This window comes from Salmo trutta, chromosome 3 (genome assembly GCF_901001165.1).
Source record: "Salmo trutta chromosome 3, fSalTru1.1, whole genome shotgun sequence".
Classification (NCBI taxonomy): domain Eukaryota; kingdom Metazoa; phylum Chordata; class Actinopteri; order Salmoniformes; family Salmonidae; genus Salmo; species Salmo trutta.
In genome coordinates, this window is record NC_042959.1 from 23,768,452 (window position 1) to 23,792,402 (window position 23,951).

At 42.1% G+C, this 23,951-nt stretch overlaps 2 protein-coding genes and 1 long non-coding RNA gene across 4 annotated transcripts; 1 reads left to right on the forward strand and 2 right to left on the reverse strand.

Moving 5' to 3' along the window:
* Positions 1–3,926: 3,926 nt before the first annotated feature.
* Positions 3,927–7,102, reverse strand: LOC115164768 (uncharacterized). Its single transcript, XR_003869981.1, has 2 exons — positions 6,849–7,102; positions 3,927–4,334 (listed from the first exon to the last, which is right to left on the reverse strand). It is a non-coding gene; the product is annotated as an uncharacterized LOC115164768 (long non-coding RNA).
* Positions 7,103–12,320: 5,218 nt separating this feature from the next.
* On the forward strand, positions 12,321–19,824 carry ctso (cathepsin O). Its single transcript, XM_029727011.1, has 8 exons — positions 12,321–12,629; positions 12,920–13,025; positions 13,220–13,344; positions 13,882–14,049; positions 14,252–14,373; positions 15,762–15,925; positions 16,227–16,319; positions 19,576–19,824. The coding sequence occupies exons 1-8, from the start codon at positions 12,417–12,419 to the stop codon at positions 19,608–19,610; spliced, it is 1,026 nt and encodes a 341-aa protein (XP_029582871.1). The 5' UTR covers positions 12,321–12,416; the 3' UTR covers positions 19,611–19,824.
* Positions 19,751–23,394, reverse strand: tdo2a (tryptophan 2,3-dioxygenase a). Of its 2 annotated transcripts, none has more exons than XM_029726989.1 (12): positions 23,279–23,374; positions 23,008–23,113; positions 22,733–22,823; positions 22,398–22,468; positions 21,931–22,058; positions 21,621–21,807; positions 21,404–21,511; positions 21,175–21,286; positions 21,000–21,057; positions 20,828–20,907; positions 20,569–20,659; positions 19,751–20,446 (listed from the first exon to the last, which is right to left on the reverse strand). In XM_029726989.1, the coding sequence occupies exons 1-12, from the start codon at positions 23,314–23,316 to the stop codon at positions 20,293–20,295; spliced, it is 1,224 nt and encodes a 407-aa protein (XP_029582849.1). In that variant the 5' UTR covers positions 23,317–23,374; the 3' UTR covers positions 19,751–20,292. The 2 variants fall into 2 exon arrangements, with proteins under 2 accessions (XP_029582849.1, XP_029582856.1); XM_029726996.1 differs by having other exon boundaries at positions 20,293–20,446; positions 23,285–23,394.
* Positions 23,395–23,951: the final 557 nt, after the last annotated feature.

Below are 23,951 nucleotides of genomic sequence, written 5' to 3' on the forward strand. Positions count from 1 at the left end.
TTTTTCCCCTTTCCACATGTTAGAACAGAGCCCTGGGGGACACCAGTGGTGAGAGCACGTGGTGCGGAGACAGATTCTCGCCACGCCACCTGGTAGGAGCGACCTGTCGGGTAGGACGCAATCCAAGCGTGGGCCGCGCCGGAGATGCCCAACTCGGAGAGGAGGATCTGATGGTTCACAGTGTCAAAGGCAGCAGATAGGTCTAGAAGGATGAGAGCAGAGGAGAAAGAGTTAGCTTTATCAGTGTGGAGAGCCTCCGTGACACAGAGAAGAGTAGTCTCAGTTGAATGACCAGTCTTGAAACCTGACTGATTTGGATCAAGAAGGTCATTCTGACTCTCGTTAATCTAACCACATTGTCCGATTTCAAAAAGGCTTTACAGCGAAAGCAAAACATTAGATTATGTTAGGAGAGTACATAGACACAAATAACCACACAGCCATTTTCAAAGCAAGCATATATGTCACAGCTAAATGCAGCTAAACACAGCTAAATGCAGCACTAACCTTTGATGATCTTCATCAGATGACACTCCTAGGACATTATGTTATACAATACATGCATGTTTTGTTCAATCAAGTTCATATTTATATCAAAAAACTGCTTTTTACATTGGCGTGAGATGTTCAGAAATTGTATTCCCACCGAAAACTTCCGGTGAATTTACTAAATTACTCATGATAAACGTTGACAAAATACATAAATTATTTTAAGAATTATAGATACAGAACTCCTTTATGCAATTGCTATGTCAGATTTTAAAATAGCTTTTCGGCGAAAGCACATTTTGCAATATTCTGAGTACATAGCTCAGCCATCACGGCTAGCTAATTTGACACCCGCCAAGTTCGGGGCAACCTAAACTCAGAATTACTATTAGAAAAATTGGATTACCTTTGCTGTTCTTCGTCAGAATGCACTCCCAGGACTGCTACTTCCACAACAAATGTTGTTTTTGTTCCAAATAATCCATAGTTATGTGCAAATACCCCCGTTTTGTTTATGCATTCAGGTCACTATCCAAAGGGTAACGCGCGAGCGCATTTCGAGATAATTTTTTTCTAAATGTTCCTTTACCGTACTTAGAAGCATGTCAAACGTTTAAAATCAATTTTTATGGTATTTTTCTCGTAAAATAGCGATAATATTCCAACCGGACAATGCTGTATTCATTCAAAAAGGAAGAGAAAAAATTGCGAGGTATCGTGAACGCGCATTTCCAATCTCTTAGCCACCAGACAGTCCACTGGCAAACTGTGCTCCTGTACTCTGCCCGGAGACAGGAGACGCGTCAATCCACTTTCTGAACGCTTTAGAGAGCCAATGGAAGCCTTAGAAAGTGCTACATAACCCCACAGGCACTGTAGTTTTGATAGAGAAGCAAAGGGAGAACTACAAATTCTCAAACAGGCCACTTCCTGCATGGAATTTTCTCAGGTTTTTGCCTGCCATATGAGTTCTGTTATACTCACAGACACCATTCAAAGAGTTTTAGAAACTTCTGGGCCTGAGTAGCAGGCAGTTTAGTTTGGGCATGCTTTTCATCCAAAATTCCAAATGCTGCCCCCTATCCTAGTGAAGTTAAATCATGTTTCAAGTCTATTGCATAGTTAAAATGTGTAATCATTAATGTCCCAGGAACAGTAAACACTGTTGATGTGTATAATTGTAATATTTACATGCAGACACAGCATCATTCAAATAATGGAGTTTGATAGACCTGGTATTGGATATCACTGAAAAAAATACTTGCTAAAATAGCAATTTTCGTAAATTAACTTGATGACAAAATAATATGCACAATTGTTGGTCTCTACATTAACATATTCCTCTCAATTGTAATGTTTTTGCTTGACTCGTTATGACGTTATAATTACTTACATTTGCTTCCACCATAATGTTTTGTCAGCTATCTTTGGTGAAGAAAGTCACCAGGGACGGGTGGCTCGCGTCAAATTCGTCATTGGAACCACTCGATATGATTGGTCATATAAAAACCTTGGGACCCAAATGCATAATGAGTGCTCTAACTCCCCCTTGCGGTGGTCTGGAGCAATGAAACCGTGACGCTGGGTACCTCTAAGTCCCGCGGTGTAAGCTCGTAACTTTTAAAGGAGGAATAACTGTAGGATGCGGAAAGGGAGGAGTAGGTTCAAAGAAGCAGAATCAGGAGACAGGAGGGAGAAGGATTTAGGTTATGCACGCAGGGTACACTAAATTAGAAGGGTTGCAGCCAAGGCGTGGGGAGTGTCTGTAAAGCCTTCAGGGAGAAGAGCAAACAGTTATAGAAAACACACACATAGTTGACAAAGCTACAAAAGACCAAAATGAGATAATCTGAAAAGAACTAGGCAAGATACTAAAGTGAGAGAGTGGTGTGGAGCCTTCCTCTCATAACTCAGCAGAACCGTTTCAGTTTTGGCGACGAGACTGCTGCTGACACAACTGCCACTAAAAATACAGGGAAGACTGAAGTACTAACACTAATTACTAATTGCCTTGCAGAGGGGAAGAGCACACCTCCCGGTACTAATTGCTGATTGCCTAGGAGAGGAAAAAAACACTCCCCCTCCAATACAGCCACTGATTACCAAAACAACAACAGTCACAAATTGCCCTGTCCCATAATCCTGGTTGATATGTCAACAATCATCTACAAGTTAATAGCATTCAGCAGTTTACACACCAAGTAGGCTACTGGGAAGACAGGCAGCACTTCAAGTAGATGGCCCTAGCTTGCAAAAAGACAGTACTAAACAACAGATAAAGACAAAAATGATACTCATTACTCCTGGAGATATTAGGAGTCCTCTAGATATAGAATGAAGCATGGTAATTGTGTAATAATTTACATCCAATTAAAAGAGACAGAATCAGATTAGTATGACAAGATGAAGTGTGTGGATATGGAAGATGTCACAACACGCATGTCCCTTGACTGATAACGACTTTTCTCTGACAGGAGATCTGTTTGTAGATGTCTTGATGTTTTCCAGAGATTTATGATGCATGATATTCTGTGAGCCCTCCTCCCAGAATCATGCAAGTCTGCCTGGGAACTATGTGGGATGGAAAACAGCACGTTGTGACAGAGTTATCGATGAAACAGGAAATACTGCCATCCAGAGGCCAGATTAAAAAGACTCCATGATTCACATTTTTTAAGCCATTTTGTTAATCAATACAATGTTGAACATCCTTCACCGTGAAGATGAGCTCCATACCCTATCTGTCTAGTGCCTGCCACAATGCTATTCCAAACACATTTCCATGTAGTCCTAGTACTTGCTACTTTCTTATTTTTGTTAACACTTCCCCTTTAATTGTCTCGACAGGTTCAGGAAAGCACCTTCTCAACCTCAGCTGCCCATGATGTCACCAGGCAGGCCAAAACTCCATCCCAACAAAACAAGCAGAAATTTCCAGCGTCTTTTCAAACAACTTGTACACTAAAAGGGAATTATCACAATTTTCACAGTACAATTTCAACCTCATAGTGTTAAAAAAATGTATATATGTACTCAATGGATAGTTGCTTGGCAACCTATCTTATTGTCTCAGACATGTTCAGAAAGGGTGGAAGACGATGATAAAACCAAGACTTGGCTCTATATTATGGGAATTGCACCGGTAGCTGTGTTTCACAATGATGTCGTGATACCAGTTGAGGATGATTGCATTTGACATTGTCATTTATATGGGTTTCTGGTATCACCTTAAAGCTATTTGAGACATACTGTAATGAGTCCTGCAGGATGGGTGGTTTGACTGTGTTGTCTCATACTGAATATATATATATATATATATATATATATATATATATATATATATATATATATATATATATATATATATATATATATATATATGTAAACCGTGGGGTATTGGGTTAAGTGTGCAGGGATTGACACAGAGACAGGGAGGCTTTAGTACGCAAAAACAACTTTACTAAGACAGAAAATAAATACAAAGAAAATCACTTAGGTTTCGCTCGGTCCTTCTTCTCTACTTTTGCTTGGTGTCGGTCTCTCCCCTTCTCTCCCATGGTGGGCCACCGTGCTCCTTTTATTTGGCCTCCACGGCTGGTTGGCACTTTCCTCTAATTACCTCCACTTAGAGCTGTCCGTGTCGGGGTGCCCAGCTCCCGTATTCCCAGCAGAGGTAGCCAACGTCGCCTCACGTACCTCCCCTCTATTACCATCCACCGGGATAGACCTCCTGGGGTACCACATCCCCCCCGCCAAAACCCTGACACTGGGAGGGAGCCATGCTCAGGGCTAGGTTTGCATCACTCCTGGATAGGGCATCCGCATTGCTGTGCTGGGCCCCTGACCTGTGGATGACAGAGAAAGAGAATCGCTGTAAGGACAGGAACCAGCGGGTGACACGGTCATTCGTGTTCTTAACTCTTGCCATCCACACAAGGGGGGCATGGTCAGTGATTAGGGTGAACTTCCTCCTGAGGAGGTAATCCTTGAGGGTGTCATGTGCCCACTTCACGGCGAGGCACTCCTTCTCGACAATCGAGTATTTCTTCTCCCTCGAGAGGAGCTTCCTGCTGACATACATGATGGTGTGCTCCTCACCTCCTCACACAGGTCCCTACCCCTGTATCAGACGCATTTGTCTTGACCAGGAGGTTTTTTGAGAAGTCCGGGGAGACGAGTACCGGGTGCGAACATGGCGCATCCTTCAGGGCCTGGAATGCCGCCTCTGTGTCCTCCGTCCATTGCAACGTCTGGGGTAGTCGTGCCTGTGTTAAGTCTCTAAGGGGAGAAGCTATTGCGGCAAAGTTAGGTACAAATCTACTGTAGTACCCTGCTAACCCCAGGAATGACTTCACCTGCCTCTTGGTTTGGGGGACCGGCCATCCCCTAATGGCAGAGACTTTTTTTCTTGGGGTTTCACATTTCCCCTCCTGATCGGACATCCCAGGTACTCCACCTCAGCATAGCTCAGCTTGCACTTGTGGGGGTTCACAGTCAGGCCTGCATCCCTTAGCGCATCAACCACGGCCTGTAACTTACAAAGATGTGACTCCCAACTGTCACTGTGCACAATGTCATCCAATGTACTCACTCTGAAGCTGCAGGACACGGTCCATGAGTTGCTGAAAGGTCGCTGCTGCCCCGTAGAGCCCGAAAGGCAGAACCCGGTAGTGGTATAGCCACCCCGGGGTGGAGAAAGCAGTCTTCTCCTGGGAGGCCGCTGCCAGTACCCCTTCGCCAGGTCCAAGGTGCTGACGTACCTCGCCATCCCCAAGCGGTCGATCAGTTCGTCCACCCGGGGCATGAGATAGGCATCGGACGTACTGACCTCGTTCAGGCCCCGGAAGTCATTACAGAAGCGGACGGTTCTGTCCGGTTTCAGAACCAGCACTGATGCTAGACCACTCACTGTGTCACTCTTCCAGTACCCCCATTTCTAGCATTGTCGTCACTTCCTGCTGGACCTCCACCCTCCGGGTTTCTGGTATCCGGTATGGCCGTTTATGCAGTTTTTCTCCCGGATGGGTGTGGATCTGATGTTCCACGAGATCCATGCTCCCCGGCACCTCGGAGAACACGGCTGTATTCTGCTGGACCAACTCTGAGCTCTTGTCGTTGGGTCGGGCTGAGATCTTCCCCCATTGCAACTTCGACCAAGAGCGGGCCCTGCTGTGGCCGGGTCCACGTTACGCACAGCGCCTTGCGTGCGTGCCATTTCTTCAGTAAGTTCACATGGTAAAGCTGGAGGGGTTCTCTTCGCCCCGGTTGGCGGACCATATAGTTGACGTCGCCTACCCGCTCAACTATGTCGTAGGGCCCATGCCACGTAGCCAGGAATTTACTCTCTGTTGTAGGGATCAGCACCAAGACCTTCTCACCGGGTTGGAACTCTCATGGTTGGGCCCCCCGGTTGTAGACACGCTCCTGGGCACGTTGTGCCTGGGCCATGTGCTCTCTCACCACTGGCCAAATCGCTGTCATCCTCTCCCTCATCTCCTCCACATGTTCTACTATGCTGCGAAGGGGGGGGGTCGGCTGCTCTTCCGAGACCTCCTTGGCTCGTTCCAGCAGCCTGCGTGGCCGACGGCCATACAGGAGCTCAAAGGGGGAGAACCCCGTGGATGCTTGGGGTACCTTGCGCACTGAAAACATCTGGTGGGGTAGCAGCTGGTCCCAGTTCCTCCCGTCTCTCTCGATGACCTTCTTCAGCATCTGTTTTAGGGTCTTATTGAAGCGTTCCACCAGCCCGTCCGTTTGTGGATGGTACACACTGGTCCTCACCTGTTTGATTCGTAACAGATTGCAGACATCTTTCATCACACGAGACATGAACGCGGTGCCCTGGTCCGTCAGGATTTCCTGCGGAATGCCCACCCGGTTAAATAAATGGAAAAGCTCCCATGCGATACCTTTTGCTGCCGCCGTGCGTAGCGGGATTGCCTCAGGATACCAGGATGACCAGGATGTATTGGTGTCCCCTCACGGTCTTCACCAATGGACCCACCAGATACATTGCCACCCGCTCGAATGGCACTCCTATAATAGGCAAGGGAACCAAAGGGTTTCGATAATGCACCCTCGGAGCTGTGATCTGGCACTCTGGGCAACTACAGCAGTAGTCCTCCATGGCGCGCTTGACTCCGGGCCAGTGGAACCGGTTCCCGATCCTCTCCCTGGTTTTCTCCATCCCCAGGTGTGCCCCAAGCAGGTGTGGGCAAGCTGCAACACTGCAGCTTAACATACTGGCTAACATACTGGCTGGGTATGAGTAACCAGTATTTTGTCTCCCCATTATGCTTTACTACCCGATCCAATAAATTATGCTTGATTGCGAAGTGGGGGTAGCGCCAATCACTTACCCCAGGTAACAGTACGCCATCCACCGCAATCACCTGGCCCGTAGCGTTCTGGAGATTGGGGTCTTCTAACTGGCCATCCCGAACTGACCTGTGAGGATTCCCGTGTCGGGACTGAGGTCTTCCTCGCCCGGTAGCTCGCTTGCCGGAGCGGGGTCGTCTCCCTCCTCCGGGTCCAACTCGGGCCCAGTGGACACCTCTCGTGGCAGGGGTTGCGTTGCACACGTACCTCCCCTCTATTACCATCCCCCGGGGTAGACCTCCTGGAATACCACAATATATATATATTTATACACACTACTGTTCAAAAGTTTGGGGTCACTTAGAAATGTCTTTGTCTTTTAAAGAAAAGCAATTTTTTGGTCTATTAAAATAACATTACATTGATCAGAAATACAGTGTAGCCATTGTTAATGTTGTAAATGACAATTGTAGCTGGAAACGGCAGATTTTTTATGTAATATCTACATAGGCATACAGAGGCCCATTATCAGCAACCATCACTCCTGTTTTCCAATGGCACGTTGTGTTAGCTAATTCAAGTTTATCATTTTAAAAGGCTAATTGATCATTAGAAAATCCTTTTGCAATTATGTTAGCACAGCTGAAAACTGTTGTGCTGATTAAAGAGGCAATAAAACTGGCCTTCTTTAGACTAGTTGAGTATCTGGAGCATCTGCATTTTTGGGTTCGATAACAGGCTCAAAATGGCCAGAAACAAATAACTTTCTTCTGAAACTCATAAGTCTATTCTTGTTCTGAGAAATGAAGGCTATTCCATTCGAGAAATTGCCAAGAAACTGAAGATCTCAAACAACGCTGTGTACTACTCCCTTCACAGAACAGCGCAAACTGGCTCTAATCAGAATAGAAAGAGGACAAGTACATTAGAGTGAGTGTCTAGTTTCCTCAACTGGCAGCTTCATTAAATAGTACCCGTAAAACACCAGTCTCAACGTCAACAGTGAAGAGCCGACTCTGGGATGCTGGCCTACTCGGCAGAGTTGCAAAGAAAAAGCCATATCTCAGACTGGCCAATAAAAAGAAAATATTAAGATGGGCAATAGAACACAGACACTGGACAGAGTAACTCTGCCTCGAAGGCCAGCATCCCAGAGTCGCCTCTCACTGTTGTCAATGAGTAGGTGTGTCCTACTAATTGGCAAACTTTTGAATGGTACTGTATATGTATAAACACAGGTCAATCACATTTTTGATTGCACTGGGCCTTTAACCATGTGGGAGAAATGCAAAACTGACCCAAGATCACTGTCTAAGTGAACTTCAGCCTATTCCCACCTCAGCCAGCGTGTGACAGAGAGGCATCACATTAAACAAACACAGAGGTGGTTTAGGGTGCCTTCCCACCTTCACTAGTCATTACATCGCTGCACGCCACACGACTTGATAATGCAAGTTCAAACCTTATCTCCAGAGCCCCTGCCCTCCCCATTAAGGTGACCTTTTCCCAAAAGGCCTCAGTCACCAGTCTCCAATTAAAGGTCTGGTGTGTGTGTGTGTGTACGTGTGTATGTGTACGTGTGTGTGTACGTGTGTGTGTGTGTGTGGAGTGAGACTAGTTGTTTGATGTGATCAATTTCCCCCGGGCTATCTGGGGTGGTGGTAGTTGCGTGACCTCGAACGTTTACATAGATGAAATGTCGTTCTCCAGGATGTTTCCAGCCGAGAGGGTGAACAAGAAGCACATTCTTGAGGTGTCGAGAGAGGTGGGGAGGGAAAGTTGCTGGTGGTGGTGCTGCTATCCATTTTCCTCCCTCAGCTGGCCATGTGTGCCGCCATTCATTCGCCAGACCCTCGGCCCCCTAAATTAACCACTGTACAATAATCAAATCACTCCCTGTATACTTGCATTCCTCAATGGTATTAAATATACACATTATACTGTATGTAGGGCTACATGGAGATTGGGAATTCCCTGTGACCTTAAAATGTGTTGGGGTGTGTGTGTGTGTGTGTGTTCCTGTCTGCCTGCATGCGTGTGTGTAGAAGGATGAATAAGTGAATAAATAAAGGGGGCTTAGCACGGCATCCACAAATCTAAAAGGGGGCATCTGCATCTGACATCACAGTACTGTTACATCACATCGTTATGAAGGAAAACTTGAAAAGGGATATATACTTCCTAAGTCAATACAACCAAGATAAAGGACCACTAGTTTCACAGGTGAAACTCAAGGTGGTTTCTTCATACATTGTTTCTATATGTCAGTGTATTTATATCAGACATTTTCAGACATTCAATATAACCATTATCAACTTGCAATTCTCCTCTTGATTTTCACAGTCAATAATCTGTTTTGATATAAAACAGGAACAACACTGAATTTAAAAAAAGTTTGTGAAAAGTTGACATTTGAAGTGTAAGTCCAATCTTTAGCTGTTGTAACTTCGAGTCACACCAGCCGATGCAGTTGTTGAAACGTGCTCTCCGTGCCTTAGGGCTCCTGACTGCAGCATGGACTTTTTGAATCACAGTTGCATAGCAACCCATCTCCAACTCTAACATGGTTCAACCAACCAGCCCAGCTCCACCACCCCCGGAGTAGATTTCACTTTTGTTTCACAGCCTTCCACACTCACTTTCACATGATAAACTGTGTTCTTCTGTTAAGTGATTGCTGATTTGACTCAATCCATGTCTGGCGAGGTGTGATATTCATGTTCAGCAGTTTCTCACTTTGTCAGTCATAACCTCAGCAATATCTGCAGGGAACTGGTACATACCATCCCCAGGCACGTATGGACGCCCTATATCAATGGTATTCCTATGTATAAGCTAAACTTTTCCTTTTCAGCAATTATCTGGATTGATATTTAATGCTAATAAAATACTGAGTAAATTACAAACTTCTTGTGTAATGTTCCTTTCAAACAGAGCATAGCCTCTTGATTCTTTCACTTGCCCAAGTCATAACCTTATTTCACCATTCACTTCATAAAGAATTGATTACGCTGCCGTCTGCTGAGATAAAATGGGCTTTTATTAAGTAACTGCGGCTAAGTATGCTGAGTACATCGCGACACAAACATGCGCACATACAAGCACATAAAAGCACACACGCACACACACAAACAATGAATTAAGGGGTGAGCCAAGCGGGAAGCTTTATTATGCAGCCATGTAGCTGGATGGTGAGTATCTGATTTATGTTGGGATGGTCGGGAGAGATTTGTCAGAGTGAAGGGTGGGAAGGAGCGAGAGAGTGTGTGTGTGTGTGTGCATTCATATGTGTGTGTCAGGGACTAACATAATGAGTTTGTTCTTTTCAAGCGCTGAGCTGTAAAACATCTATGTGTCGGGGCTCTGGTGTTGCAGGTGACGAGGTCGGGAGTCTTTTAAGAGGGCATACAATGTGACGTCAACTTGACAGAAGGTCTCAGACTAGTTTGGAATGAAACAGTTCTTGCAGTGTTTGGGTGTTTGCATGGTTAAATACAGGCCACACAAATAACTGCCACTTTTGCATGGATGTGTCACACCATAGGGAGTTTAGTAAAAAAGTGTGTTTGTACGTACGTGCGCATGCCTGTGTTTGTGTTTGAGGGGTGAAGGTGAAAAGGTGAACATAGTCTGTCAGCTCCCAACTCCACACCTCCTGTTGACCTTTTCACCCCTCTCACACCCTTTCTTCATCCCCCTCTTTCTCCTTGTGTGTCACATCACAGTGGTAGCCTCTCAGGTAAGCAATGAGGTGCTACTGATGTGCGGTCCTGGTGTGCCGGCCAGGCGGAGGTTGTGGGGACAGGGTAAAGATCACAGAGCACCGTGGAGCCTCTTCTTGTTTTCCATTACCTGTCTCATCTCTCAACTGCCCCAACACAATTAAAGTTACATGTGTGCACAGACACACATGCAAGCATGCCCGCACGCACGCACGTTTCCAAGAGTCAACAGAATCTAGTCTATACCACACAACAGCATCTAGTCTACACTACACAAAATAATCTATTCTACACTACACAAAAGAATGTCATTAGAAGGTTGATATAATAACACAAGCTGACAACAACACTTCATTTAACACATAGTGATTGAAATGTAAATAATTTGTGGCACCAGAATGTTCAAGACAGTGATGCTTTCTTGCCCTGTCTACACCATTCTGGGACCTGATGGCTCCCTCTCAATAAGATCAACTCACGAGGCAAGAACATGTAGGTCATTTCTGAGAAAAAAACTGTCATGCACCCACAGTCTTCATCTGAAGCTATTGATGATGGAGAGTGGTTTGGTGGGGACCAGGGGCGCAACCTTCACTGGGGACAGGGAGGACATTCACCACATTCTGAAATTGCATTTTTGTCCCCCCCAGTTTTAGCATTTGAATGTGATACAAAACAAGGCAGTTGTGTGCTTTAGGACCATGCGGACGCATCCGAGAGGTCGGGTAGGCTGTTTGGATTGTTTATCTGACTGGATAAAAAAATATATATAATCATAATAATTATGTCCCCCCCACTTCTAAAACTAAAGTTGCGCCCCTGATGGGGGCATACAGTACTTCACTATTTTGCAACTAGGGATAAATTGCCTATGGGTGTCACGGTAACAAGTTCTCTACTTTCCCATTAGCCTATCAGAGAGGAGGTTAACGTTTTAATACAAGTTATTGCTGAGTCCTGACTTTTGGAGGACGACACGGTTGTTCACTTGGCTAAAGAATATTAATCTATTTGTTATCTGGGTTTACAGACTCCTATGAATGGTAAAAGTGGAGAGCAAACAAATTGCAGCAATTATGAAGGCAAGCCGTGCAGAAAACCTTTTGACATTAATGCAATTTCCTATTTTAAAAATGGAAAAGATGGGACGGCCCTAAATTAACAATAAGATGGAGAAGATGTAGACTGGGCTACAGTGGGAAATAACATATTTTATTAATGGAACAGTACGGCCTAACATTTAATTGAACTGGTGCAAAACATACTGAGCATCCGAGATGCTAGATATAGGCTACCAAAGTATGATTCAAAAACAGTGACATAGCCTACCCCTAGGCTGTGTGTCATTTAAAAAAAAACATGATTTGGGACTCAAAATAAAATAGACTTGATTACCAGCTAGGACAAAAACAAAGGGAATCTATAAAAATGTGCATGATGATTTGATTTTCACTTATCTACACTTACACAACCACCCTACAGGATACATACTGTACATAGGCTACACTACATGTTCTTAGACTTCTGATAATAGTGCTTGCATTAATGGTACTAAAGCGCCCTCAAGTGGATAAGACTCTTGCCAGAAAACCAAAGGCTACCTTCATCTAACGTCCATATCAATCCAGGTGGAATACATACATTTTGTCATTATACTTTTTTTGATTATATGCTTAATTTGTAACGTTACATCATTTATTATGGTCCAATTGTCCACTAAATCCATAATATCTATGAACTCAATAGGTGGCGGTATTGCCTGTGTAAAGGTGTAGGTCTAGTCTCCTGAATTGAACTCGGAGAAGAAGAAAAACGGAGACAGCTAAGAGGAAATTGAGCAAAAACGTATATATTTTAGGCTACAATGTCGTTTGTCCTTCACGTCAAATGACGGGTGTTACATTGTTTCTCATGTTCCTCCTAAACTTAGGCATACTTACTTTTCCCGATGTTGCTCGTTGTAGTGGCGTTTGGCAAACTATCAGGAAGTCCAACTGCTCTGCAGGCACTGATATTGATTTCGAGTCGTTTAGGGAACAATTTCATCGGAATTATAAACTCCACAGCGATTGTTATCATCGGCGCAGATCTTATTTTAAGGTAGGCCAGCCGGTGTTATGGCTTTTTCGTATTTCTATTAGTTGAATTAAACTGTATTTGCCCCGGAGGTGGGGAGTTGCAGCTGTGCGCGTGCACTGTGTCAGAAGAGAGACTGACGTGATTTGCGTAGGAAGAGGGATGGATATACTGTAGGTTTATCAACGTTTTGAAATATGTTTGTCAAGTAACAAATAAATGAAGTGGGATGTAAAACTATTGTTCTACCTTCTGAAAATGCCTTGAGAGTTAGCCTACTGTGACATGTACAGTGACATCGTGGTCTGTTGCAGAATTCCATCAAAAGGCATGCATACCTGAACTCATTCTCAACAGACAAAGACTCAGCAAAATATGGCATTAACCAGTTCTCGGATTTATCAATAAATGAATTCAGAGGTAATAATATGCACACAAAAAAAACGAATGTATTTGTTTCCCAGTGATCAAAACTGATTGACTGGGTTAGTATTGATTATTAATTTGATATTTAAACCAAAATAAACATGGAGGCTAGCCAAACACCACATTAACTGGAAGAAGATCGCTATAGCCAACTTGAACACTGAAATGTAATTGGACTTTCTCTACAGAACTGTATTTGACTGCCACAGCTGAAACAGTCCCTCCCTACTCAGGACTGAAGACAGAGGGACTGCCTGCCAAGTTTGACTGGAGGGTCAAGGCTGCAGTCGGATCAGTACAGAACCAACAAGCAGTAAGAGCTTCCTTTTCCTTAAAATATCAACATACCTGTCTTTTCAAGGTGACACACTTCCTTATTGAAGTTGACTTTGAACTCTGTCTATAGAGGTTTTCTCCTCATAGAAGTTAAAAAACTCACTTTGTATTAACTTCTATGAAGAAAAAACCTCTTGACAATCAGGTATGTAGGTGTTATGTTGTGTCACCGTAACCTTGTCCGCAGGCTATTGCGAACATCTGATATGAGAGACTTATCACAGTAACTTTGCTTTTTTGTTCAACATTTCCACTACAGTCAGTAGATGGCAGTGGAGAACCATTTTATAGTCTTACTATTCATCTTTTGACACATGGACATTGTTTTCATAATAAGAAATCTTCATACTGCATAAATTCCACACATCCCACATCAAATCACATATTGCTGACATATTATCCTCTATTTGTTATAAAGTATATTAACAATTTATTTGGATATTTAGATTTTCATGTTAATGTCTCCTATAATGTTAAATGCCGATGCTTGAATGCCCAGTATCTCTCATTGCAGTGTGGAGGTTGCTGGGCGTTCAGTGTTGTGGGCGCCATAGAGTCAGTCTATGCCAAATCAGGCCAGCCATTGAAACAGCTCAGTGTGCAACAAGTCATTGACTGTTCCTACAAGAACCAGGGCTGCAATGGAGGCTCCATTACCAGGGCCTTGAGCTGGCTGAAACAGGTCCAGATAGGTTTTTCTGAGGCCTTTTAAGCATTTCCTGTAATACCAAATGTTTGTCATTGATTATTTATAAGTGATGGTGATTTCCACTGTTAGACTACTACTGTATACCTTTTAATCAACAAGATATTCAACATTAAATGATTTTTACATGTAGCATACACATGCATTGAATTTGCTTCTCCCTGTCCTTTTCTTTCAGACTAGGGTTAAGTTGGTGAAACAGTCAGAATACCCATATAAGGCCGAGACTGGAATTTGCCATTTATTTTCTCAGTCACATGATGGTGTTTTGGTGAAGGACTTTGCTGCCCATGATTACAGGTATAAGAGTGTCAACACCTTTTTTATGTTGAGCTGTAATGGGTAATATTTAACACATTTATTTAAATTTTTTATGAAGTCATATATGACTGTGACTTGGCATATAGCACAGTCATATAGTTGCATATAAACAAGACCGTCTGTACAAGTTAAGCACAAATACCCCAATGTTCTTTCAGGAAATGTTTCACGATAGAGCAGGGACTCTTACAGTATATTCCCAAGTTCAGGGAGGCAGTTAGCCCAGCGGTTAAGAGCATTGGGCCAGTAACCGAAAGGTCGCTGGTTCTAATCCCCAAGCCGACTAGGTGAAAAATCTGTCTGTGCCCTTGAGCAAGGCACTTAACCCTAATTGCTTCTGTAAGTCGCTCTGGATGAGAGTGTTCCATGAATAGCTAAAATGTAAAAAATGTAGTGAGGGTGCAATGCTAGCAGCAGTAGTATGTTTTCATTAAGTACTGCACCAAAGGTTCAAAGGTGGTTGCGATTCAGATGCAATATCACTGTTTACCAGACAAACATGCTGTAGACAGAGACGGGTCATTAACACCGAGGTTCCCGCCGCTGTGTCCCCGACGCTCATATCCTGTTGTTTATTCAGACATGTATTAACTTATTCCTGTGGTTAAGGTGCATTGTGGGTGAAATCACTGCTGACTCAAAACAATGTGGTGTTTATGGTCACTGAATAGGGACGTTCTTATTTACACAGGTACACTGCTGAAGGTATTTCACTGTGCTGTTATTGGTCCATGCATCTTTAAACTTGGTGAACCTCTTTAACCTGGGTTCGGACTAGCTTTTTTTGTTACTCCTCTTTAGTTTTTACAGCTATCTTAATGGTTTTCTAGCTTAGCGTTGCTCCCTTCTCCATCATACTTTCCCGACCAGGAAGAACTCTGAGCCCTGGTTAAAGGTGTTTGTAGTAGTCTGGTTATGTGGTCAGATAAAATGGTCCAAGCTCAAGATAGTGTTTTGATCCCTGATTAACCTACTACTGTATGGGCATAGTAATGACGCATTAACGAGGCTAAGTGGTTTAATGCTTCAACATTCACAGGTTTTGTCTAATTTTGGCTGGGATTCAATCCGATCCCGCTTAGTCCACAATGGACATTTCAAAGGCAATATTCCTCTGTCTGCAGAGACCACATTCACAGTAAACACTGCATGTCTGCTCAATAGGAAATTACCTTTTATATGGTGCATTGTCCAAATCCACCATCAGATTGAATCCTGACTGGTCTCTTTTTAACCCAGATGTCTACCACAAATCAACAAATGGTTTTGAAATGACATTTGGACAATTAATTCAATTAAACATCAACCAAAAGTGGATGTTGATCTGATATCTTTGCCCGGTGGGGTGCCTGTGATGTTTTCTCTAGTGGGCGTGAGGAGGCTATGATGGGCAGGTTGGTGGAGTGGGGACCTTTGGCTGTGACTGTGGATGCAATCAGTTGGCAGGACTATCTGGGTGGCATCATGCAGCACCACTGCTCCTGCCACCATGCCAACCATGCTGTGCTGGTCACTGGTTACGACACCACAGGTATTCCATTTACTCACTAAATATGCATTCATCTGGGCGCCCACACATACTCAGACACACACAGACACGCACACACACACACAAGACAGACACACACACACACAAATAAGCAAAAAAAATACACACAAGACGCACACAAACAAGACACACACTCAGAAAGTTTGTAGTTGATGTGAATTCTGTCATTATTTTTGACATTTTATTACTACGTTTTGATATGATGCCAGTTTCATATGCATGGAATACAGCAGTGTTCATAGTGTGTGACTGAACATTTTAAACATTGTACCCTCTGTTTCAGGTGACGTGCCATACTGGATAGTACAAAACTCATGGGGAACGTCATGGGGTAACGAAGGTTATGTTTATATTAAAATGGGAGGCAATGTTTGTGGTGAGTTTGAACTTGTTTACATCTACAGTATACTGTTTACACTGCCTGATGCAACATTGTCCCAGAATTTGTTTGGTGATACCTGTTGCCTAAGCATAATGTCAATTCAATGTTTTATATTCTGAGCGCTTTTCATTTAAAGGTCCAATGCAGCTGTTTTTATCTCGGTATCAAATCATTTCTGGGGAACGATTAACTACCTTACTGTAATTGTTTCCAATTAAAATTGTCAAAAAGAATAAAAAATAGCTGCTTAGCAATGAGCAATTTCTCAGGGACACACTCGTTTCACACCACTTCGATGATAAATGATTTTTGTAGCAGGTTAGGGGAGCATTTAAGCTAACCCTTTTCCTAACCTTACCATAATTCTCCTAACTGGCTACGTTAATTCTCCTAACTGGCTACGTTAATTCTCCTAACTGGCTACGTTAATTCTCCTAACTGGCTACGTTAATTCTCCTAACTGGCTACGTTAATTCTCCTAACTGGCTACGTTAATTCTCCTAACTGGCTACGTTAATTCTCCTAACTGGCTACGTTAATTCTCCTAACTGGCTACGTTAATTCTCCTAACTGGCTACGTTAATTCTCCTAACTGGCTACGTTAATTCTCCTAACTGGCTACGTTAATTCTCCTAACTGGCTAACGTTAATTCTCCTAACTGGCTACGTTAATTCTCCTAACTGGCTACGTTAATTCTCCTAACTGGCTATGTTAATTCTCCTAACTGGCTACGTTAATTCTCCTAACTGGCTACGTTAATTCTCCTAACTGGCTACGTTAATTCTCCTAACTGGCTACGTTAATTCTCCTAACTGGCTACGTTAATTCTCCTAACTGGCTACGTTAATTCTCCTAACTGGCTCTGAAAAATTCTCCTAACTGGCTCTGAAAAATTCTCCTAACTGGCTCTGAAAATTCTCCTAACTGGCTCTGAAAAATTCTCCTAACTGGCTCTGAAAAATTCTCCTAACTGGCTCTGAAAAATTCTCCTAACTGGCTCTGAAAAATTCTCCTAACTGGCTCTGAAAAATTCTCCTAACTGGCTCTGAAAAATTCTCCTAACTGGCTCTGAAAAATTCTCCTAACTGGCTCTGAAAAATTCTCCTAACTGGCTCTGAAAAATTCTCCTAACTGGCTCTGAAAAATTCTCCTAACTGGCTCTGAAAAATTCTCCTAACTGGCTCTGAAAAATTCTCCTAACTGGCTCTGAAAAATTCTCCTAACTGGCTCTGAAAAATTCTCCTAACTGGCTCTGAAAAATTCTCCTAACTGGCTCTGAAAAATTCTCCTAACTGGCTCTGAAAAATTCTCCTAACTGGCTCTGAAAAATTCTCCTAACTGGCTCTGAAAAATTCTCCTAACTGGCTCTGAAAAATTCTCCTAACTGGCTCCGAAAAATTCTCCTTGGTATTGAAGTGGCATGAAAAGAGTTTCACCAATTTCTCAAACAAGATTTTTGTCTGAAGTGTCTGGTATTTTTTATTTTTTTACCTTTATTTAACTAGGCAAGTCAGTTAAGAACAAATTGGCCTGTGGTCTCAGTTGGGACGGGGACACTGAAAATGAGCTGTTGTTGGCGGAGCAGTTTGGAACTCTTTCTTATTGGTCTAACTCATTTAATGCCCAGTTATGTCACCAGGCAGGGCAAACTCCATCCCACCAAAACAGGCTGAAATATCAGTCTGTCTTTTCAAACAGCTCTTTCACTAAAAAGACATGATTTTCACAATTTCCCAGTATTATTCCAATCTCATAGTGTGAAATTTATATAGATATGGATGTACACTACCGTTCAAAAGTTTGGGGTCACTTAGAAATGTCCTTGGTTTTGAAAGAAAAACTAATCTTTGTCCATTTAAAATAACATCAAATTGATCAGAATATCGGTGTAGACATTGTTAATGTTGTAAATGACTATTGTTGCTGGAAATGGCAGATTTTTTTTATTTTTATGGAATGTCTACATAGGTGTATAGAGGCCCATTATCACCAACCATCACTCCTGTGTTCCAATGGCACGTTGTGTAAGCTAATCCAAGTTTATACTTTTAAAAGGCTAGTTGATCATTAGAAAACCCTTTTGCAATTGTTAGCACAGCTGAAAACTGTTGTGCTCATTTAAAGAAGCAATAAAACTGGCCTTCTTTAGACTAGTTGAGTATTTTTGAGCATCAGCATTTGTGGGTTCGATTACAGGCTCAAAATGGCCAGAAACAAAGAACTTTCTTCTGAAATTTGTCAGTCTATTCTTGTTCTGAGAAATGAAGGCTATTCCATGCGAGAAATTGCCAAGAAACTGAAGATCTCGTACAACGCTGTGTACTCCTCCTTTCACAGAACAGCACAAACTGTCTCTAACCAGAATAGAAAGGAGTGGGAGGCCCCGGTGCACAACTGAGTAAGAGGACAAGTACATTAGTGTCTAGTATGAGAAACAGATGCCTCACAAGTCCTCAACTGGCAGCTTCATTAAATAGTACCTGCAAAACACCAGTCTCAACGTCAACAGTGAAGAGGCGACTCTGGGATGCTGGCCAAATTTGAGATTTTTGGTTCCAACCGCTGTGTCTTTGTGAGATGCAGAGTAGGTGAACGGATGATCTCCGCATGTGTGGCTCCCACTGTGAAGCATGGAGGGGGAGGTGTGGGGATGCTTTGCTGGTGACACTGTTTGTGATTTATTTAGAATTCAATGCCCACTTAACCGCATTTTTTGCAGCGATACGCCATCCTATCTTGTTTGCGCTTAGTGGGACTATCATTTGTTTTTCAACAGGACAATGACCCAACACACCTCAAGGCTATATATATTACCAGTCAAAAGTTTGGACACACCTAGTCATTCAAGGGTTTTTCTTTATTTTTTACTATTTTCTACATTGTAGAATAATAATGAAGATATCAAAACTATGAAATAACACATATGGAATCATGTATTAACCAAAAAGAGTTTTAAACAAATCAAAATATATTTTAGATTATTCAAAGCAGGCACCCTTTGCCTTGATGACAGGTCACAAGGTGATGATTTAACACGTTACCTCCTGCATGACTGGCAGGGATTGAGCCACAGTCTCCTTCACACTGTAGACATTGTGATGGGCTCATCTTAATCAGTCCTTCTTTATTGGAGGAATTCGTTTTCATAAGCAGTGAGTGACTATCAATGATTTGCTGTGGAAATGCCTTGTCAATCATTTTAAAGTTATAGCTCCATGTCAAATCTCCCCATTCCTGTCCTTTCTGTAGGTATTGCCGACTCTGTGACTGCTGTCTTCCTGTGACTGTGTGAGCCATGGTGACGTTGATGTTTTTTCTAAAGGGATTCATTCATTGGTTCAGTACTGCCAAATTCTCAATCAACTCTTGAAGGAATTATTTTCAAGACGATTCCCATGGAGGTCAAAGTCATGTTCTGGCAACCTTTTCAATACTGTATTTTTATTGAGACAGATACATTTTATATTCTTCTGATACAATAAAATATATTTCTTTGCAGTCCTGTGCTCATTTTATATGTTGAACAAAGTCTACAGGTCATTTCTCTGACATCACATAACACTCAATGCACCAATATCGAAGTACTGTACAAAAACATATTACTCTAAAAAAGATGACCAATAGGCTTCTTTAGGCTACACATTCAGAATAACCCAAAGTGCATGGGTCGGTTCATGATTATCATTCATTAGGCTATGTACATAGATCAAATTCTTTCTTACTTTAAATACAGCACAATATTATATAAACAATATACTTTATAAACACTAAATAATTATATAAACAATATATACATGCAGTCAGTTTGTGGTTAGGATGATATACTATGTTACTTGTCCCATTATAAATAAATTATATATTATATAATGCTCCCTGGGTCTAGTGTGTCTTCATAGTTTAAAGAGGATCCCTTTCGTTGTCACCTTTTCTCCATCTGAACTGACCACTTTCGACAGTTAACAGGTTCTAGTCTGAATCCTCACTACTGCAGTAGGAGCTGTCACAGTACTCTGCAGTGAACAGGAACGTGTGCTCATTGGGGTCCAGCTTGGGCACCCAGTGTCGAGGTATCAAAAATGTGGCCAGGTTGAAGAGATCCACAAAGACTTTGTAGCGATCACTGTGTGAGAGAGAACGAACACCTACTTAGCTCCTTGAAGGGGTATAAGAGCATGTGCTTGACAGTAACCCTGGATTGCTTTAGATCTGGTTTATTTCAATAGCTAATCATATATGACATACCTGACAGTAGAGCGCAGGTAGTGGTAGCCAGAGGAGCCTCCAGTGCCTGCTTTGCTACCAATCATTCTGTGCACCATGCACACATGGTTGTCTGAGACACAGGAGGAATATTACACTTGTTATTTCAAGTCTTCCAGATCAATGATACTCTAGACAGTTGAAAGCATGTTATCTAGTGCGAAATACAAATGGTGTAAGGGACACCTGTAGACACCTGTAACTGTTCTTTACATACAATATGTCTTTGGATGTAACTTACATCTCCATTTTGTCATGAGGGTATCAATGTCCATCAGGTTGGACAGGAGTTGGAAGGGAACCTGGAACCTGGGCTCCTCCCTAAAAATAACAGAACAATCCACAATGTAATAATGGCGTCTCAAATGGTGACCAAACATAAGCCTGCCTAAACTGTAAGGAACCCTCCTTACCTGTAGAAGTAAATCATCAGAGCTCCTTGGAGAGCCTTGTAGGAGATCCGTCTCTCACCTGGCCAAACAACAGGATGGTTTCTTAGACCTGGGATCTGTAGTTTTAAACTAATTATGGGTAGTGAATTGTTGAGGCAGTTGGTGTTAGATGCTCAGCCTGGATGCAGGTACTCACCTTTGCTCAAAAGATGCTCATGTCTTTTGATGTCAAACAGAGAAGTGAAGAGCTCTTTTTGCTTCGTCAGCTCTTCCATCATCTCCTCCTTCTCCTCAGAGTCTGGCATTTTCTGCCAAAAGGACAAATAAGATCATAGTTTTTGATCAGATTATTTTATATTTATGTAACCTTATAAGTAATGTTGTGGCAAGTTTTTGGTACTTGATTATTTTAAAACAGCCCATACCGCGATTTTCTTTTTCTCAAGACACAATCCTTCAAAGATGTTGGCTTCCAGTTTTTTCCAAAAGTTGAACCCATTGCCTTCAAGACCTGGGGTCCTTTCCAGCCATTTCTGAATAGAACAACAAACAGTATTACTCAATACTGCTATGATATCAAGTATTCAAACAGTATCTCTTTTCATACTTTTCAGTCATTTTTCTTTAGTGCTTCTCACACACCTCTACCAATTTCAGCAGACAAGGCTCCTTCTCAGAACTGAGCAGCATCTCACTCTCATGTCCTTTGAAGTTGTCCCTGTAGTGACGCCTGTTGTAGGGGACCCTCAGGTTGTCAGGGACCCCAATCTTGTTCTCCAACAGACGGAATTGGAGACTTTGGAACCCGGAGGCAGGGGACAGGTACTCTCTACAACACACGACACGAGTAATGAGTGTTACAATTGTAAAGAGGGTATCATTTTATGAAGTTAAAGGTTTACAAAGATTTATATAAGCTAAAGGTTCTCCATGGGTTAACTATGGGGCTTACCTGAAGTCATAGAAGTCCAAGGCGGTCATTGTCTCGAGCACGGAGAACTGGTCGACCAGCAGCCTGAAGATCATAACGATCCTATGTATGCGGGTGTTGACCTTCAGCATGTTGCGTTCATCACGAACCTGGTGAAGCATGACCATTTTAAAGATGAGCTCTATAACTTTTTGGCTTCTAGGGGTGCTGCAATTGGACCGTATTGGACAGAAAGAAGCACACCGCTTAACACCAACGAAAAAAGGTTTAGGTCATTGACATTGTTTATATTTTGTGGTTTAATGAGTTAAAACATTGACTCGTATTGTATTTTAATCATTTACGAACTATAAGTTCAGTTCAAGCCACAACTTGATGTACACAATATCAACTTTAATTTCTAGAATGTACCTTTAATTTAGAATAAACTAACACATTGCTCGGATTGAAATGTTTGTCAGGGTACTCTTGCTTTCTGAGGTACTTACATGTCCACTGATGAAAATCTCTCGCACTGAATCCAGTTCCCAAAGAATCTGCTTGAACCAGAGTTCATATGCTGAAATAAAATAATAAAAATTATATTAATCATAATGTCCCACCTTTGCAATTAAATTAAATTGATCATTTGTTGATGGAAAGTTGGTAGTGAATTGCTATTCAAGTCTTCCAGGATTAGGTGCAACCACAATGAAAAGGTTAGATTCATTTATTGAATTGACTGGATTTCAAATGGAACCTAAGGGCATGCATGCATACTATGATTACAATTCCTCTATTGATTCTCAAATCTTGATGATATTTGACCACAAACATACTTCACCTTGATGGGTGACAATGAAAAGATGTTCATCGTGGATCTTGTTCCCTTTCAGTTCACTCTGAAGAACTTGGGCCGTCACAACCTTGTCAAGCTATAATGGAACAAAACAAATAACATTTAGTACTACAGCTAACACAAATTAAAATTGTACTTCCATTCCACCCCTTATGTTAGCCTATAAGGGCTGGAGTATATATTCCATCTGCAGAAGACAAAGATACTATGTCAGAAACCTTGTAGAAGACTAAGTTAAATGAAGATAGAGAACGCTTTACCTGAAGGTAGTCACCATAAATGATGCCACCTTTGCTGGCCTTGTTAATTCCTTTTTGAGAGTCATCTGCCTCCTCCTCATTCAGATGCAGCTTGCTCTTGAATAACCTGGGGAATGAAAATACACATGTATTGGCATTGATTAGCTGTCATACAAATCATAATAATGATAAAGATAATTTATTTAGCATTCAGCTCAATTATATGATGTCTTTGAAATGTCACAGACATATGACTAAAAACAGAATTTGAAATGCAATAATGATTGCATACAAGTACTTTTTCTCGAAGTATGGACATCCACCACTCATTGTTATCCAAATGATCCAAAATGAAAGTAAAGATTTGATCCTCTTCCGTTGGTTTAATAAAACTATCTCTATGAAAACCCAGGTATTTAAGGGTTCTACACCACGTCATGTTATTGGCATATTTCAACATCCGGCACACCTCCTTTTGCGTCATCCAAACAGGGGGGGGGGGGGGGGGGCTTTAATATTGCATAAAGATTGTGGCTTCCATCAATGCAATTGTCTGCACCATTTCCATTTTTTTTGGTAAATATCTAAAATATCGATATTTTTAAAATATATTTTCCTCTATTATTTTCCCCTAACCCTACCACCCCTCCCCTAATTGGAGTAAACTAATGGACAACAACACATAGGCTTCTACTTCGAGCTTATACATGCTATATACATTTTACGGACATAATATATTTTACAATAGTTATCTTCTGTTTGTTTTTAGCCTCAACCTTCAGCTACCTGCCACCCCTCCCATCTATCACTGAACACCATCCAGTTTAGACTTCTATTTACCATATATTTATCAACTGTGCTGTTTCACAAAGGTTCTGAACCTATCTACATTTTACAGACACAGTATATTTTACATTAGTTATCTTGTTATTTTTAGCCCCAACCGTTCTTGTTTACCTTCTCGT